General features: G+C 39.0%; 1 protein-coding gene across 1 annotated transcript in view; it reads left to right on the top strand.

Annotated features, from left to right (window-relative positions):
• ADAMTS3 (ADAM metallopeptidase with thrombospondin type 1 motif 3) overlaps positions 1 to 19,435 on the top strand; it is a 278,590-nt gene that overhangs the window by 196,223 nt on the left and 62,932 nt on the right. The window contains exon 5 of the mRNA XM_055588775.1: positions 19,232 to 19,431. Coding sequence (XP_055444750.1) covers positions 19,232 to 19,431 — 200 coding nt within the window. The remainder of the gene's footprint in view (positions 1 to 19,231; positions 19,432 to 19,435) is intronic.

Genomic DNA, 19,435 nt, shown 5'->3' with positions numbered 1-19,435 from the left:
GTTAGTTTCTGGTATACAGCAAGATAACTCAGTGATATATGCATTCTTTTCCATTAGTTTCTTATAAGATATTGAATATTGATATTATAAGGTATTGAATATAGTTCCTTGTGCTATACAGGACCTTATTGTTTATCTGTTTCATATATAGTAGTTTGTATCTATTAATCCCAAACTTCTAATTTTTACCTCACCTCCTCTTTCCCTTTTGGTAGCCATAAATTTGTTTTCTATTGTCTGTGAGTCTATTTCTGTTTGGTAAATAAGTTCATTTGTATCATATTTTAGATTCCATATGTAAGTGATATCATATGATGTTTGTCCTTCTCTGATATATTTCACTTAGTATAATAATCTCTAGGTCCTTCTATGTTAATGTATATGGCATTATTTCATTCTTTTTTTATGGTTGAATAAATTACATTGTCTGACTATACCACATCTTTATCTGTTCATCTGTTGATAGACATTTAGGTTGCTTCCATGTCTTGGCTATTCTAAGTAGTGCTGCAGTGAACATTGGGGTGCATGTATCTTTTCAAATTATAGGTTTCTCTGGCTATATGCCCAGGAGTCAGATTGCTGGATCATATGACAACTCTTGTTTTTTAAGGAAACTTCATACTGTTTTCCATAGTGGCTATACCAATTTACATTCCCGCAGGAAGTGTAGGAAGGTTCACTTTTCAGTTTGTTCTTTTTAATTGCTTTATACTATTCCCTTGTACAATTTAGCATGATGTAATTATCCTAGCTGGGCTTCCCTGGTGACTTAGATGGTAAAGAAGCCACCTGCAATGCAGGAGACCCAGGTTCGATTCCTGGATGGGGAGGATCCCCTGGAGACGGACATAGCAATGCACTCCAGCTACTACACTCCATTCTCCACTTACCTGGAGAATCCTATGGACAGAGGAGCCTGGTGGATTATAGTCTGTGGGATCACAAAGAGTTGGACACAACTGATCAACTAACACATACACACATTCATCGTGTGTGTTTTTCAGTTTTAACTATTATAAATAGCTATGAATATTGTTTGTGTATTATGGTGGGTGTTTACTTGCACTTGTTTCTGCTTGGTGTTTACATAGTAGAATTACCATGTCTTGGGGTATGCATATGTTCAACTTTAGTAGATAATGCCAACGGTTTGCAAAATAGTGTACCAATGTACCTTCCAACCTGCAGTAGATGAGAGTTCCAGTTGATCCAAATCCCACTCGATGCTTGATTTTGTCAAGTTTTATTTTCTAGTTTTAGTGGTTGTGGTAGGTATGTTTTACTTGACTTTAATTTGTTTTTTCTGATGTTTTAACAAGATTGAGAACATTTACATATATCTGTAGGCTATTAGACTTATTTTTGTGAAGTGCACATTTAAGAACATGTTTAAAAACTGGACATTTGTCTTGTTCTTAATGTTTTGTAGGTGTGCTTATATACTCTGGATATGAATACTTTGTTGGATATGTTTTGCAAATATTTTCTCCAACTCTGTGGTTCAATGTCTTTTAAGTATTAATGTTTCAATGTAGAGAGCTGGCACATCTTTATTATATTTTTTTTCCTAAGAATTTGAGTCTTTATACTCTTTTAAATAAGATTTTTTTCTAATTTTTCATTGATAAATTTCATTTGTTTTTGTTGGTTGTTAATATATAAAATTCAAGTATATGTATTATATTATGGGTTGCCATTTCCTTCTCCAGGGGATCTTCCCTGCCCAGTGATTGAACCCATATCTCCTGCATTGGCAGGTGGATTCTTTACAACTGAGCCATCAGGGAAGCCCCATTTAATTATATACCTACTCTCACATGTAGGACTTCTCTCCAGTTTTTTTTTTTTCCTCTTTGTGTAAAAATATATTTGACATGGAAGATCATCTTTTTAAACATAGATTTCATTTGTTATTTATTTATTGGCTGTTCTAGGTCGTTGTTGCTTTGCACAGGCTTTCTCTAGTTTTGGCAAGCAGGGACTACACTCTAGGTGCTGTGCTCAGGTTTCTCATTGTGGTAGCTTCTCTTGTTGCCAAGCATACACTGTTGGTACTCGGGATTTAGTAGTTGTAGTTGTGGGTTCAGTAGTTGTGATTCTCAGGCTCTAGAGCATGGGCTCCATAGTTGTGGTGCATGGGCTTAGTTGCTCCATAACATGTGGAATTTTCCCAGACCAGGGATCGAACCAGTGTCCTCTGCATTGCAAATCAGATTCTTAACCATTGAACCACCAGGAAAACCCTAGTTTTTGTTTGATGATACCACTTCTAGTACCATTAGAAACTTCAGTAACAATTAGTTATGTTTTTCTTTTCCATTAGTCTACTTTTTGTGCATTGATGCATTATGATCAATCTAAGTCCTCATTTTCTCTAAACTCAAATTACTTACCCACTGATTTGTTTACTCACTTATTTGTTTAACAGACATTTATTGTTTCAGGTTCATTGGACTACTTTTTAGCACATTTCCCCATTTAAAAACGTGGATACAATCATTAATTATCAGGCGTCACTTTTACTCACAAAAATATCATTCAAAAGCATTTATTTATGGCACTCCGTCTACATTACCATGGAATCGATATAATGAAGTGTTCCAAAACAAATAGATTAAAGATGCACTAACTCTAATATATTATATGCTTCTTATGTGAATACAACTGTTATTAACAAATACTATGTAGTATATGCCCAGTTTTCAGCCTTGTTGTTAAAGTTACGTGCTCTGGTGAGTTATATTATCTGTGGCCATTCTTTGCTTTACCAAGGACTTATTCGGACTTTCATCAAACAAGAGGAAAAATATAGCACATGAAGTTACCCTTGAACATTATTTTTTCTTTTTTGAACTTTTGGCTTTAAGGATGTTAGTAGAAAGTCATCTGGGACTGCTAAATATGTTGATTAAAGTCAGATGAGCAGATCCTTGAACAGGGCAGGCTTTGATCAATTCCTTTAAGGATTTTTTAAGATATTCTTTTATTCGGGTGAACAGCATTCTAGGCTGATGAAATAAGAAAAATGGCAAAAATGAGTAGACTGCGTGATGACTAATAATTATGTTAACCCTTCTGGAGAAGAATTAAAAGTAGGCTACAAAAAGAGGTGTGTAGTTTAGGTAGTGAAATATTTGCATGCATGTGCATGCTCAGTCCCTCGGTCATAGCTGACTATTTGTGACCCCGTAGGTCACAGAGCTAACCCATCAGGCTCCTCTGTCCATGGGATTTCCCAGGCAAGGATACTGGAGTGGGTTGCCATTTCCTTCTCCAGTTGATCTTCCCAACCCAGGGATCAAATCTGCGTCTCCTTCATCTATTTGGCCAGTGACAAAAAGTTTAGATTTAATGAAGAAAGGAAATTTGCACTAAGTACTCTTGGAGTAACACTTAAGGAAGACAATTTAAGTGGCTGAACGTAGGATGAGTATGGACTCAAAACAGTGAAGGAGAAGACACAGTCCAGTATACATAGAACATGGAATGTGACATTGGAGTCTGAAGTGCTGACAGAATGGCAACTCTAAGAATATTGTGTAGCAAGAATTATCAGAATTTGGCAATGACTTGATGAGGCAAGCAAATTAAAAATGACCTCAGGGTTTTGACTGCCTGAATAGGAAGTATTGAATACAGGAAGATTACTGAAGAATGCATTATGTTAGGATAAGTTGACGATTTGAGAATAATAAATAGAGGGCATGGGAGCAGAATGTAGAAATGTCTTGTAACTCAGTAAATGTAGCTCAAGGATTAAAAACGTGTTAAAACTCAATGACTGAATAATTTGTCCAAGGGAATGTGTATAAAAAAACAAAGGGCCTTGCTTGGGTGATTCTCAGCCAATTGGAGACAAGCATAGCATCCAGCAAAGGACCTCCTAAAGAGATATATGGAAAAGTAAAAGTAGAGAGGAATGAAATGTTTAGTTGGAAGACTGCATCAGTGAAGAGAATATGGGCTGATGCACTCGATTAAAGAAAGTGAAATTGGTTAGAAAGGAAGACGATTAGAGACAAAGGGAAATAAATCCTAATTTGACTCAGGTCAGCTTCTGTAAAGAAGCAGCTATAGTGACTGTACCCTGGCGTGGAAGAGAATAAGGATGGGTAGCTACAGGCTGGGGAGTGAACGTTATTACACTGAAAACTATACAAAGGTAAAATGTACTTCCAGGAATGTTTTGTGTAAACAAATGTCTGGACTAGGTCAAAAGGTTTATAAAATATTGCTTAAGAACACCTATCACATAACAGATGTGCTCCCCAGGTGGCGCTAATGGTAAAAATCTCATTTGTTCAATGCAGAAGGCAGAGACGCAGGTTCGATTCGTGGGTCAGGAAGATCCCCTGGAGGAGGGCATGAAAACCCACTCCAGCATTCTTGCCTGGAGATTCCCAAGGACAAAGGAGCCTGGCAGGTTACAGTCCATAGGGCTGCAGAGTCGGACACAACTGAAGCGACTTAGCATGCCGGCACATCATGTAATAGGTGCCCAGTAGAAGTTTGTTAAATGAATGGGTCCTGTCTCATCCCTGTCTTGTACACATCCTGTAGCTTTTGGTGCATTTTCTGTCATGTACTAACAGGGGACCCTAGTAAAACAGTTATATGGAAATGTAAGCCAGGGGCCATATTGTAAGCAGTTCCTAAGGGATATGAGAGACAAAAATAGAGGTATTAGGCAAACTCCCCCAAAGTACAGAATCACAGAAGGAAAATTTCTAGAGGCAGAAGGGATCTTGCAGGTCACTGAATAGCCCCACCCTCTGATTACACAGCTTTGGATGTGAGGCCCAGTTTTGTTAAATAACTTACCATCTATGTGTCAAGGTTCCATTCCAGGAAATTGAAACCACATCAGCTATTTTAAGCATGAAAGGATTTAATATAAAGAATTAAGTGCACATTTAGATTCTTGGAAGGACTGGAAGAGTGACCTTTTAGGCTTGGGCTCCAGGACTAGTTCTCAGAACGATGCAACTTATTGGTCCACCTGGGCAGCTGCTATTGCTGCTCCAGTCAGGGAGCAGGGAGAAGGAGTGAGCTATCCCTGGACCTGTTGACTCCAAGAAGTTGCTACTAAAGGTGCTCTCTGAGGATAACAGACTGGCAGTACTGCAACCGTACTTGGCCCAGCATCTACACAGCTGGCAACCAGACCTCGGATGTTACTATAGAAAACCCCAGTCCCCACAGTGTCTCCCAAACCACACTTGCCACTTCTGAGTTCAAATCTTACCTGAGTACATCTAATTGGCTTAACCAAAGGGTCACCTGGGAGCCTAGAGGCAAGCACACTGGGACTCACAGCTCCTGCAGGAGTATACAACACAAGGATGCTGGAATGGATGTGCACTGTCACATCATCAGATTTACACCCCTATGTCTTCAACTCGGAAAGTAATCACCGTAGCGAGAACATGGGAGGCTTGTCTTGCAGTCCCATTGTTACCATCGAATCTATGTGCACACAAGAGAATTATATAGATTCAGTTCTCCTTCTAGAAATCACCTTCTGATGTTGAGAGATCTCAAAGTAGGGCAGCCACTTAATTTGTTTAAACTGGGCCACATTTGGAAATGGAGAGAAAAAACTCATATTTATGCCAGGATAATTAGCACGATGGAGCAGGGCATGGCAACTTACTCCAATATTCTTGCCTGGAGAATCCCATGGACACAGGAGCCTGGCAGACTACAGCCCATAGGGTTGCAAAGAGTCAGACACCACTGAAGTGACTTAGGACTCATGCATGCAACAGGCATGATACAGAACTGTTCCCAAGAAAACAAACTCCAACCCTATCTACAAAATACATAAGCTTCTTGATGATCTTACTTCAACCTCCATCAGTGACCACATCTGTCAACACAAATCTTCCCTTTACTTTTTGCTCCATCCTCTTTAAAGTTCTGTTCCCCAAGGGTATCAGTACTGTTCAGGTCTTCTGCACACACTATGTCTTTGCCTGGAATGGCCCTCCGTGTATCTCCACACATCTTATTTCTGTGCATCTTTCAAAATCCAGTGCTGCCGTCACTCCTCTGTTGATAAGTCCTCAGATTCTTCTAGGTTACATGCTTTACGTTGTATGAAAGTATCTGTATTTCTTTCCCATTAAGCTGTAACCACTTCAGTGACAGAAACTGGGTTTATTCATTCTTTATTCCTAGACACCAGATCCGATTCTATGTGGAAAAAGTGCTCAAGAAATGTTTGGAAATAGATGGATGGACGGAATCAAGGTAGAGAGGAAAGAAATAGGGAACGAAGCAAACAAGGAACTGAAAGAAAGGATATGGAGGGAGGGAAAACGAGAGCAGGAGGAAAGGAGGTAATGAACCTTTTCTAGTGATTCTAACATTTTTCATTTATGAGGATTATCCTCATATTACCAATCTGTGAAAGGTGAAAAGGTGAAAGTGAAGTCGTTCAGTTGTGTCTGACTCTTTGTGACCCACGTAGACTACCAGGCTTCTCTGTCCATGGGATTTTCCAGGCAAGAGTACTGGAGTAGGTTGCCATTGCCTTCTCCAGGGGATCTTCCCAACCCAGGTATTGAACCTGGGTCTCCAGCATTGCATGCAGACGCTTTACCCTCTGAGCCACCAGGGAAGGGTCTTTCAAATTAATGAATGAATTGAGATGAAATCTGTTCGCACTCACTTAGAAATAGACTTGCTGCCAGTGGTCTGGATTTCCCATCTGATATTTAAAGAAATTATCAGCATTTATTGACTTTGATGACAATTCATTGATCAGTGATTTCATCCCATCTATGTTAATCTATCCAATATGTTATTCCTCAGTTTTAGTTGAACATATAAATGTTTAGATTTCTTGCACTCAAACTGCAAAAAGACCTTTAAAATCTAAAAAGACAATTTTAGATGCAATCAATACTAGTTTGTACATCAATGAATCTTTCTTGTCTCTCTCGCTCTCATTTTTTTTTTTTTTTCAGTTATCTGAAGATGATTTCTTTCTTGAGTGAGTAGTTTCATCTTGCTTGTTGTGGCCCTTTTGTTGATTTTAAGGAATGACCCACAATGAACCTGATTTATAGAATTTATTTCTTGCCTTTGCTTCTGTAACATGACTTCCTGAAGTTCACTCCCAATTTTCTATCAGCTAAATGTGATTTTTTTTTTTAAAGTCTAGCTCTTAAGTTTCTGGAAAATTCAGTGCAAAATATTTTCAGTGGCTGTTTCAAACATTGTATTCTTTGGACTGTAAAGCGATACCTATGTTTGCTAAGGTTTTAATTTTTGAACTTGCTCCATGTTTGTGTTAAGTAATAAGCAGATTTGCAAGGGAAGGTGCTACTCTTGGAAGACAGTTTCTCTCTTGTTTACAGCGTAGGCCTTTGGCTTAGCCAGCTTGTAATGAACAAAGAAATTCACATTGTTTTATGAGAAAGATGAATAGACATTTTTTTTTTTGAGATTTACTGAATACTGCTCAGTCTTCAATTTCTCTCTCTTTGTATGACACTGTATGTGAAAGGACATAGTCCAGAATACTATCCCATAAAAGCATGATTTTTGTATTAAAAGAGTATTGTCAGGGTTACACTGAACATGTTACTACTACCTAACTTCCATAAGTCCAACTAAATGTATATGGAAATTTTACTTAGAAAACTATAACTTCTAGCAGTATCAGATCAGTAGGATGCAGTATCTTCCAAAGTTAAACTATGATTTTAGCTGAATAAGAGCAACAGAAGAAACAAACTAGGAAACAGATTACTAATAGAGAATTTGTTATGTTTAAAATGATATAAACAGCATAAATAACTTGGGATATTTTTATTATAAACAATATTTATATTAAATATACATTTAATTGTTACCAAACTGAACTGATCCTTTTCAGAGAACTGTACAGCCTAAGAATAGTTTATTAAAGAAGAAGGAAGGAAAATTAGTGACTATAGCAAGAAGGGTATAGATGGCTTTATCTCTCAGGGTTCTTTTATTTTCAGTTATAGGAACTAACATTGAACTGTCTTTGACAAGAATTGTTTTCCAAGGTAGTAAGAGAAGAATATTAGGTGGTAATATTGTTTAATGACTCACAAAACTGAAAAACCAAGTCTTAAAGAATGGTTGAATCCAGAATCTCAATGACATCATTGGAATATAACTATTGTCTCTGCTAATAATCTTCACTTTCTTCTTCTTGTGCTAAATTTAAACCAACAACTCTCCCATGCCCACCCCAAGCACCTTCACGGCTACATTCTGCAGTTTATAAGCCCAGAAGAGAGAACTTCTCTTTCCTAAGAGTTGCAAATAAAACAGTTGTACATCATAGTTTCAGTGCCATGATCTAGGCCATCTGCCCATCCAATTACTAGAGTCAGGGATATGGAATATAGTATTTGGGCATGCCTGGATCGATTTCCACTGCTAGACCTGAGTGTTCAGGGGTGGAGTGGGGAAATGAAGCCAGGAGGGTGTAGATTAATGTAGCTACCTGAATTCCTGGAGAAAGACAGATACCTCACACCTAGAGTTGCCATATATAGAAAATGAAAATATAGAATTCCCATTTAAAATGGAATATTAGATAAACATGGAAGAAATTCTTAGAATCAGGTAGGTCCCATGATAATATTTGGGACATACTTATACAAAACAAATTGTTGTCTATCTGACATTTGAATTAAACAGAGAATATAGTATTTTGTCTGACAACCCTGCCCACACACAGACATTTCAGTGATTTTTTCAAGAAATGGTTGAAATAGGGCTGAGCAAGCAAAAGTGATGAGTCCACTCCTATAGTAATGAAGAACTGAATGTCAGCAGACATTACTAGGCCAAAAGAGTGTAGAAGTGTTCTGTAGGCAAGCAGATTACAATAAGAGAAGTGAAACATAAAATGCGTGAATGCAAACGGAAAATAAAAGAGACCAATGGAAGACGTTACTAGGGAATGTGGTGTTCCCAGTGTCAACCACAAATTGGCATTTACCCAGAGCATTGCCAGCAACTGAGCAACAAAGAAAGACATTTGCCATCTGTATCTATGGAGACGGAACCCCATGCTGCTATAGCTGTTGACCTTCACCAACCCCTGAGGGAATTCAGGATGGAATGAGGCACTTTCTGCTCCAGGGAATCTGGTGGGACAGGTCTTTAGATAGTTGGATGTTTTTAGGAACAGATTTTATGATCTCAATCCTTGCATCTCTTCATATCTAGTTCAGTTCAGTCACACAGTCATGTCCGACTCTTTGCAACCCCATGGACTGTAGCACGCCAGGCTTCCCTGTCCATCACTAACTCCCAGAGCTTGCTCAAACTCACTTCCATAGAGTTGGTGATGCCATCCAACCATCTCATCCTCTGTCATCCCCTTCTCCTCCCGCCTTTAATCTTTCCTAGCATTAAGGTCTTTTCCAATGAGTCAGTTGTTTGTATCAGGTGGCCAAAGTATTGGAGTTTCAGCATCAGTCCTTCCAAAGAAGCACTAAATCCCTTCATGGTGACATCAGATCCTCATGACTAACAAAAAACCTTATGTAAAATAAATGCTTCATGGTACTCCCCCTTCACCAAAACCTTGTATTATTGACTTTCCCCCACTGCTCCTTGAGAAGCAGTCTCTCAGAGCTATCTGATATGCTGCCTCCCGGGCTGCAGTCCTCATTTTACCCCAAATGAAACTTAACACACAGCTCTCAATTTGTACATCTTTTTTGAGGTTCTTGTTTCATAGTGAAAGAATTCAGAGACAGAGTGGTAAGTAAGAAGTGGATTTACCTAGAGAGAACAGGGCTTCCCTTGTAACTTAGCTGGTAAAGAATCTGCCTGCAATGCAGGAGACCTGGGTTCAATTCCTGGGTTTGGAAGATCCCCTGGAGAAGGGAAAGGCTACCCACTCCAGTATTCTGGCCTTGAGAATTACATGGACTGTATAGTCTATGGGACTGCAAAAAGTTGGACATGACTGAGCAACTTTCACTTTCAGGCTGAGTGTAGACCATCTCAGAAGGTGAGAGAAAAATCCCAAAAATATGACATGGTTAGTTTTTATGGGTTGGGTAATTTTATAGACTAATGAGTGAAAGGATTATTCCAGTTATTTGGGGGAAGAAGCAGGGATTTCCAAGAATTGGGCAACTGCCCACTTTTTAGCCTTTTATGGTTAGCTTCTTGATGAAAGTGAAAGAGGAGAGGGAAAAAGTGGGCTTAAAACTCAACATTCAGAAAACTACAATCATGGCATCTGGTCCCATCACTTCATGGCAAATAGATGGGGAAACAATGGAAATAGTGACAGACTTTATTTTTGGGGGCTCCAAAATCACTGCAGATGGTGACTGTAGTCATGAAGCGTCAAGACGCTTGCTCCTTGGAAGAAAAGCTATGACCAACCTGGATAGCATTATTCAAAAGCAGAGACATTACTTTGCCGACAAATGTCCATCTAGTCAAAGCTTTGGTTTTTCCAGTAATCAGGTATGGATGTGAGAGCTGGACTATAAAGAAAGCTGAATGCTGAAGAATTGATGCTTTTGAGCTGTGGTGTTGAAGACTCTCGAGAGTCCCTTGGACTGCAAGGAGATCCAACCAGTCCATCCTAAAGGAAATCAGTCCTGAATGTTCGTTGGAAGAACTGAATGTGAAGCTGAAACTCCAATACTTTGGCCACCTGATATGAAGAACTGACTCATAGGAAAAGACCCTGATGATGGGAAAGATTGAAGGCAGGAGGAGAAGGGGATGATGACAGAGGATGAGATGTTTGGATGGCATCACCAACTCGATGGACATGAGTTTGAGTAAGCTCTAGGAGTTGGTGATGGACAGGGAGGCCTGGCATGCTGCCGTCCATTTGGTCACAAAGAGTCAGACACGACTGAGTGACTGAACTGAACTTAACTGATTGTTAGCTTCAGAACTGTCATGGCACTGGTGGGTGTGTCATTTGGCATACTCATGTATTTCAATGAATGCATAATGAGGCTCAAGGTCTACTGGAAATCAGTAATCTGCCATCTTGGATCTAATTGGTTCTAATCAGTTTCTGCCATATCCTGCAGCTATGTCCTTTTTTTTAAAGGTTGTACCCTGACCCCTTCTCTCCTAACTCACTGGGAAGAGGAGGACTTGAAAAGGAGGATTCAGCAATGTGAGCTGCCTATGCAACTTCCATTTCCCCCTCTTCTTTTATTTTAAGGCCTTCCACTTTCATCTTTTAAAAATAGAATCTCAGTACTATTCATGAACCCATACTTTTCCTAAACATGTACTTCAGAGGAGGTCAGCTTCAGTTGCAAAAGTTGATTTCTTATTGGAATAAGACATGTGTGGGTTTGTTCTTATCTTTGAATAATTTTTACATGGCCCTGTGATTCAATGCCAACCACTGAAACATGTCGTTAAATGTACTAGAGGGCCTCTAGGAAAGATTTTTGCCTACTTTTACGAAAGACATGCAAAAAGATAGGATTGGTGATACCTGGTTGTGATGGGGAATTGGTGCAGCCATTCTGAAAGCTAATCTGAAGACAAGGCCTGTATATAAAGAATGGCAAGATATGAAAAGATGTTAAGAACTATGTACTTGATATACTGATGAACTGAGTAGTCCAGGAATCACCCTACCTCTGGACCTCTTGTAATGCAAATTAATATATTTCCTGATTACTTGGGATGCTTTAAAGTTGTCTTTATCTGCAGCTAAAAACATTCTAACTGACATATACACATACACAGGATTTTCTGTATATTGGACACTGAGATAACTTTTCTATTTTGTTTGTTTGCCAATGATTACAAACTCAAATCATGAAAACATTTTTTTTCCTACTTAAAAGGTAAGTTTTCTATTTAAAAAATACCATATGCTATCGTTTAAAGTAGTCAGTGAAAACAAAAGCAAACATGTATTTTAGAATTAGAACTTTAGGGAAAAGAAATCATGGAAACTAATATTCATTCAATGGTAATGTCTCTTTTTTAAAAAAAGCAGCAGTTACTTAATGAAACTTCAGAATTGACATCATAATTTGGCCTGAATATACTACTTTGAACTATCATTATGGAATTTCCCAGTTGGTGAAGGGTTCAGCTGCTTTTCACAGAATCCTTTTATATCTTGGTAGAATGGTGTCCCCATATATGTGGAGATGCTGTTACTCTATCTTTTTAGAATCATAACAATAGGTGCTTGGTCACTCAGTCATGTCCAACTCTTTGCGACCCTAAGGACTGTAGCCTGCCAGACTCGTCTGTCCGTGGGATTTCCCAGGCAAGAATACTGGAATGGGTTGTCATGCCCTCATTCAGGGGATCTGCTGGACCCAGAGATAGAACCTCAGTCTCCTGCACTGCAGGCAGATTCTTTACCTCTGAGCTACCAGGGAAGCCCAATAACAGCATACATTTATTTAAATTATATCAGTGGGAAAATCACTATTGGATGATACAAACAGGTCAACACAATAACTTAACTCTCTCTGCTTCTGACCTTAACAGATGACATGTGTTGGATTTTACGCCTATTTTTAGTTCTCATCTTAGGTTCTCCACCTATAGTTGGAAAATCTAGCTGTGACATTCCAGTCACTTCATTTTCACAGCAGGAGTCTGTTCATAAAGAATGCCAAATTTCTCCTTATAGATCCATTCTGTGTTTATTGTTACTGCCAAACATTTTCTTCCTCATTTTCTGAAGTGGAGGCACTACAGAGAAATCTGCTGTGAGACATTTTGGTAAAGTGAATCTTACTTTATCACTCATTTATTAACATGACATTAACTTGCTTTCCCAAAAGGAGTAGGAGAGCACGGGGTGGGGGAATATACAGAATAAAATTAAACAGTGTCAATGTCATACCTATTAAGACTTGATTTAGTGACATATAAAAGAAAACCCACATATGGCCTATGCACAATGGAAGTGCTATCCCCCTTACACTTTGTATAACAAAGTCTGATGCCAGGCAGCCCAGGGCTAGGCTGCCAGCTCCTACCCCTAAAAACCTTGGGGTATCCGATTCCTTCTTTATAGCTACTCTACCAAACCAAGTACATGCCTTGAATCCAAGGTTATCTCAAAGAACTCCTGTATCATGTTCATGGGCCAGGCAGCTGAAAGGATTACTAAGTAAAGGACCAAAGGTGCTCACCTACTAAGATGAATCACATTCCTTTGAGGAGCTTGCATAGAAGCCTCTCATAAGAACCATGTCAAGCCATTGAGGTGTAAGCAGTACTTTGGTTTATATCTCATTGACTCATCCTAAATCCAGTGTGGTCCTTAGTCACAAGGAAGTCTGAAAGTGACTTTTAGCTGGCTTTATTGCTATCTCACTTAGAATTGCCATTCTTCCTTGCTGCTGCTGCTGCTAAGTTGCTTCAGTCGTGTCCGACTCTGTGCGACCCCATAGACGGCAGCCCACCAGGCCCTGCCGTCCCTGGGATTCTCCAGGCAAGAACACTGGAGTGGGTTGCCATTTCCTCCTCCAGTGCATGAAAGTGAAAAGTCAAAGTGAAGTCGCTCAGTCGTGTCCGACTCTTAGCGACCCCATGGACTGCAGCCTACCAGGCTCCTCTGTCCATGGGATTTTCCAGGCAAGAATACTGGAGTGGGGTGCCATTGCCTTCTCTGCCATTCTTCCTTAGGCATAAGGAATAGCTGTTGGGTAGATGATTCTATCATATGCTCTGTCATAGTATGATTAAGATTGTATTCCAACCCCAAAGATTCAGAATTTGATCAGAACTTGTACTTTTCTTTTTTTTTATTATTTTTTAAAATTTTATTTATTTATTTATTTTTTTAATTTAATTTTATTTTTAAACTTTAGAATATTGTATTAGTTTTGCCAAATATTGAAATGAATCCGCCACAGGTATACATGTGTTCCCCATCCTGAATCCTCCTCCCTCCTCCCTCCCCATACCCTCCCTCTGGGTCATCCCAGTGCACCAGCCCCAAGCATCCAGTATCCTGCATCGAACCTGGACTGGCGACTCGTTTCATACATGATATTATATATGTTTCAATGTCATTCTCCCAAATCTCCCCACCCTCTCCCTCTCCCACAGAGTCCATAAGACTAATCTATACATCAGTGTCTCTTTTGCTGTCTCGTACACAGGGTTATTGTTATCATCTTTCAAGTTTTAACTTTTCCCCCTGTCATTTTTCACATCACAAGATTTTTTCCCAGAATGGGAAGTGATTTCACCAATCTACACTTAGATTTCCTGTAAATATAAGTAAGCATGTAAACATGCCGTATTCCATCCTGAAAATGTCTTAAGCCCAAATGTTATAATCCACAAAGCAGGTTTTATTCTATTTTACCTATTTGGTGAATTCAAAATTCTGATTTAACACTAAAGATAACTGTATTTGTTATGACTTGATTGGTTATATGTTTGCCCCCAAACACTTCATATTTTCCATAAAAATAGGCTTTTATAATAAAATCTTTTTTTTTTTCATGAAAGTTAGTTTACAGCAAGTCAGAAGCTGCAGGGGTACAAAAAAGGATATAATCAAAATGTTTAAAAAATATTAAATTCTTATCAGAGCTTTCAAGCTAAGTTTCAAAACTTACATTTTCCCAAAAGTTTGAAAAACAGAAAACTCACTCTTAAGTGCTAAGGGGGTTGCCTTTGATAATTCTGTGAAGCTTGAAAAGGTACTCTAAGGATTAATTTTTGTAATGAAGTGTGGGAAATAGTAGTAGCACAGTATAGCTATTGCAGGGCCTTAATTATTGATGGCTATACCGACATGAGTTCGAGTAAACTCCTGGAGTTGGCAATGGCCAGAGAGGCCTGGCGTGCTGCAGTCCATGGGGTCCCAAATAGTCAGACATGACTGAGCGACTGAACTGAACTGGTACCTTAAGAGTCTCTGTTTTTCTGCTAATTCTGTTATCACATCCGTCACTTTTGCTATCCAGCTCAGCCATAGCCCTTCAAATCACCTTAAATTCACTTCCTTAAGCAGGATGCCAGCAGGGTATCATGAGAGATCCAGAGTTTGCAAGACCCACGACAGAATGTCACTATAGTTTCACTTCTTAAACTTGCCTATTGACATCTCTGTGATTCTTCAGTCCCTAAAGCAGAAAACAGATCTGATAGGGAGTGTTTGGACATGATTAGCATCATATGTATATGTGTTTTTAGTCATGTCTGACTCTTTGCCATGCTGTGGACTGTAGCCCGCCAGGCTCCTCTGTCCGTGGAATTCTCCAGGCAAGAATACTGGAGTGGGTTGCCTTTCCCTTCTCCAAGGGATCTTCCCAACCCAGTGACTGAACCCAGGTCTTCCACTTTGCAGGCAGATTCTTTACTATCTGAGCTACCAGGGAAGCCCGATTAGCATCATATTCACCTTTAATTGTTCTTATTCCTATATTTATGGGGGCACAAAGAGAATGTCAGAATTAGAAACAGAGGTATCTAAAATTTTGTCAAGGTGTGTGTCTGCTTTTTTTATATACTTTTAAACACTGTGTATTTATTTTTGGCTAGCTGGGTCTTGTTGCACGCAGGCTTTCTCTAGTCGCAGTGAGAGTGGTTAGTTACTCTTGGTTGTGGTGTACAAGCTTCTAATTGCAGTGGCTTCTCTTGTGGAGCTCACACCCTCGAGTGCAGGTTCAGTAGTTACGGCACACAGGCTTAGTTGCCCCATGGCATGTGGGTCTTCCCAGACCAGGAGCCAAATCCATCTCCCCTGCATTGGCAAGTGAATTCTTAACCACTGGACCACCAGGGAAGTCTGTGTGTCCGCTTTTAAACTCTGAAGCTTTATAAAAGCGTGAATTATTAACAATAGGTATGTTCTAATACCCTCACTGGGATTCCCAGGTGATACCAGTGGTAAAGAACCCACCTGCCAATGCAAGAGACACAGGAGATGCAGGTTCAATCCCTGAGTTGGGAAGATCCCCTGGAGAAGGAAATGGCAACCCATTGCAGTTCTTGCCAGGAAGATACCAAGGACAGAGGAGCCTGGTGGGCTACAGTCAATTGAGTTGCAAAGAGTTGGACATGATTGAAATACCTTAGTAGACACACATGCACTCAATACCCTGATTAGGTCTACTTAGTGTGTAACCCGTGGACACTTTCACAAGTTTAAGCTTACGTAATTGTTTATGACTACAGGACACAAATTCAGCTTCATTCTGAATATGAATATGGTACAACTGTGTAATTCCCAGAATTAACATGTAAAGAATTTTTAACTTTCTCAGGGTCTGCCAGACATGAGTACTCAATAAGTATGCATTGAGTGAAGATCAGTGCTATTTCTAAACTAACTCTTTCCAACTTGGTATTAGGTTTTTAATCTACTAAACAAGTTTATCTCATTGGTGGTGGTTTAGTCACTAAGTCGTGTCCGACTCTTGCAACCCTGTGGACCATAACCTGCCAGGCTCTTCTGTCCATGGGATTTTGCAGGCAAGATTGAATTTAATCCTAATTTTAACTGGAAGTAAGCATTCTAGAGTCTCCTCTGGTTTATCTACTTTGTGCTCCACAAGAGATACTGTTCCCCTAATTCATTCTAAAGTTATCAGCATTTCATATTTTCCTTTACTAATTCCAGATTTTTTTCTCCCCTTTATTTCAAAATAAATATAACCATTTCATTTTTGATATATAAAATAAAATGTAGGAAGCTTTAAAAAGTGTACAAATCTTTTCTTAACAGGAAATCATCACCACCATAACCATCATCATAGTAGTAGTAGCAGAACTATTTGTTGAGCACTTATGACTAAGTACTGTAGACACTATTTTTACTAACATTAATCAGAATCACAGCAGCTCTGCAAAGTAGGTATCATTATCCCATTTTACAGATGAGAAAACTGAGGCTCAGAGAGGTTAGTTTTAAGTAAAATCATACTGCTAGGATGTGGCACTGCCAGGATTTGAAGCCAGGTATATCAGATCATTATATTGTAATGTAGACATACTAGGAAAAATTCATTATGAATGAAGATATGTCACAGCCTCAGAACAATTTGTAATTAATGTGGAGGTGTATAAATAAAATCACCAGAAGTTATTCCACTACTCTGTTTTTTTTTTTTTTTTTAAATATTTGACATTTGCCCACTTTAGGAATCCCAGAAAAGAACATTATATAGCACAGGAGGAAATAGGGGCAGAAGTGTTCTTGATTGAATAAAAGCAATGGTTGAAAGAAAAAGACTTCCTTCTTGAGTTCCTCATGCAATGAAAAAATAGATTCTCTTCTCTTACCAGAAAACCACCAATTTGAGGAGGGATGCAAAGGCCAAACCAAAGATGCCTTACTTAGAGCAGGATGAACTGTCCTTCTGAAATAGGTATTCAGCCTTCTTCATTCATGCATCAGACTTAATGACATGATGAGTTTACTGGGATATTTCCATTGGAGACTGTCACTGACAGGTCTGCCAAAGAGAGCCATTTTTAGAACTGGGAGTTTGTGTATGAGTTTCCTATTTGTACAGGGGCTATCACAATCTTTCACATTCTCAAGTGTCTGAAGAGACTGAGGTTGAATAGGAAAGTTGTTTGCAGGTGTAGTCTTCTGCTCTCAGTGTGGGTTTACAGCTCTTAAAAACAACTTTTGAGGAAAAGCTTTCTGTTTGATGTGGATGGTGGCGAGAGTTATGTACATACCGTGGAGCCAATGTGATTCCCTTATGAGGAGAAAATTCCCAGCTAATGATCTAGCATTTGAGCTTGGGTCAAAGTGAGTTACAGTCTAGTTTTCTAACCTGAGTAGTCATATTCAGAGCCTCTACTCATACTTATAGGGGAGGATGCTGCTGCTTCTCTATATTTTTTAAAAGTGAAAAGAGTGTGAGTGAGACCTGTACTTCTGCAATTCAATTCCCATGTGGCTAAGCCTTGGTCATCAATCTTCTTGACCAAGAGACACCACATTTTCCCCCTCAACTTTACTAAAACCACAGAGGTGGAGAGGAAAATGTCTGTTCATTAATGTCAGACACCAATTCAAATGGCTTATAGGCCTCAGTACAATATTAAATAAGCCTTCGTATAAAACATAGGTCAGAATTGGTTCTGTCAAACTTGTTTTTAGATATGTGACTGTTTTAGTCATCAAGGCAGTATGTAAAATAAAATCCTTTCCAGGTTTTATATATTTGAAATGGGAATGAGGATTCTTTCAGTTCTATATTAGCAGTTTTCATTAATATCTTTTTTAGTATTTCAAGAATATATTTTATTTTTTTAATGCACCAAAGCATTTTCTTCACCAAAACTATGATAATCGAAATCTGAGACAATTAGAACCTAAAAATGCCTCTCTTACTCTCTTTCTCTCCAGGTAGGTAGGTAAGTAGATAGAAAGATATTCTAGAGATATGTATGTGTATGGCTATCTGTATATCACTCTGTCTGTGTCTATGTATATGTATATCTATTTGGAAAGTAAAAAACTTAAATTCCTTCCACAGCATAAAATAAAATTTTTATAGTTCTATTTTTCTTATAGTTAATTTGGTGACTGATTTTTTTAACTTAAGTATCTCACAGATTCATATATATATCTATCAAAGCAGGCTGCTATCCAGATGAAGGCCAGTAAAATGTGGAAGACCTGTAGTGTCCGCCTAGCAGCATTCATTAGAAAACCATACTTATAAAAAAATAAAGTAATATATGGTGACTGATCATCATACCACTAAATGTTCTTGTGTTGCCGTGCTACAATTTTATTTTTAGGCTGAGGCTACTGGAAAAAGAAGTGATTTGGACTTATGTGATACAAATCCCATAGTCCATGATGAAAGTAACTTAAGCTAACCACTGTAAACTTATCAATCTGTGACATTGAAATTAATAGCCTCCATTTATTTAATAATTGCTTAGCCCGCACATGTTCTGTACCCCACCTTCCTGTGCTCTGCACCAAGGGTACAGCTGGAGGAAGTCCTCTGTTCCTCCTGCAACCATCCGTCTGGCTAGTGGCACTGCTTTCTGTGCAGAAATACTATTTTGCCCTGTGTTGTTCATTGTTGAGTTTACAGGACATCTGTCTGATCACATGTATGTGCACATTATTGAAGGCATAAACTGACCAGCAGCATCTTGGTGACTGTGGATGATAATGATAAGCCCCCCCAAGAACATCCTTTTTTTGGTAAGAAGTCCTTAGAAGGCCCATTGGGAAAACTGAAATGCCTGGATTCCTTTTGTTTCTTAATAGAGTCGGATCTGGAAGGCCTTGATGATCTAGGTACTGTTTACAGCAGCATTGACCAGCAGCTGAATGAAACCATGAGGCGCCGCAGACACGCAGGAGAAAATGATTACAACATCGAGGTACTGCTGGGAGTGGATGACTCTGTGGTCCGTTTCCATGGCAAAGAGCACGTCCAAAACTACCTCCTCACCCTGATGAACATTGTGA

Source organism: Bubalus kerabau, chromosome 7 (genome assembly GCF_029407905.1).
Source record: "Bubalus kerabau isolate K-KA32 ecotype Philippines breed swamp buffalo chromosome 7, PCC_UOA_SB_1v2, whole genome shotgun sequence".
NCBI lineage: Eukaryota > Metazoa > Chordata > Mammalia > Artiodactyla > Bovidae > Bubalus > Bubalus kerabau.
The sequence above is the reverse complement of the archived record's forward strand: the minus strand, read 5'-3'. Positions and strand labels throughout refer to the sequence as shown.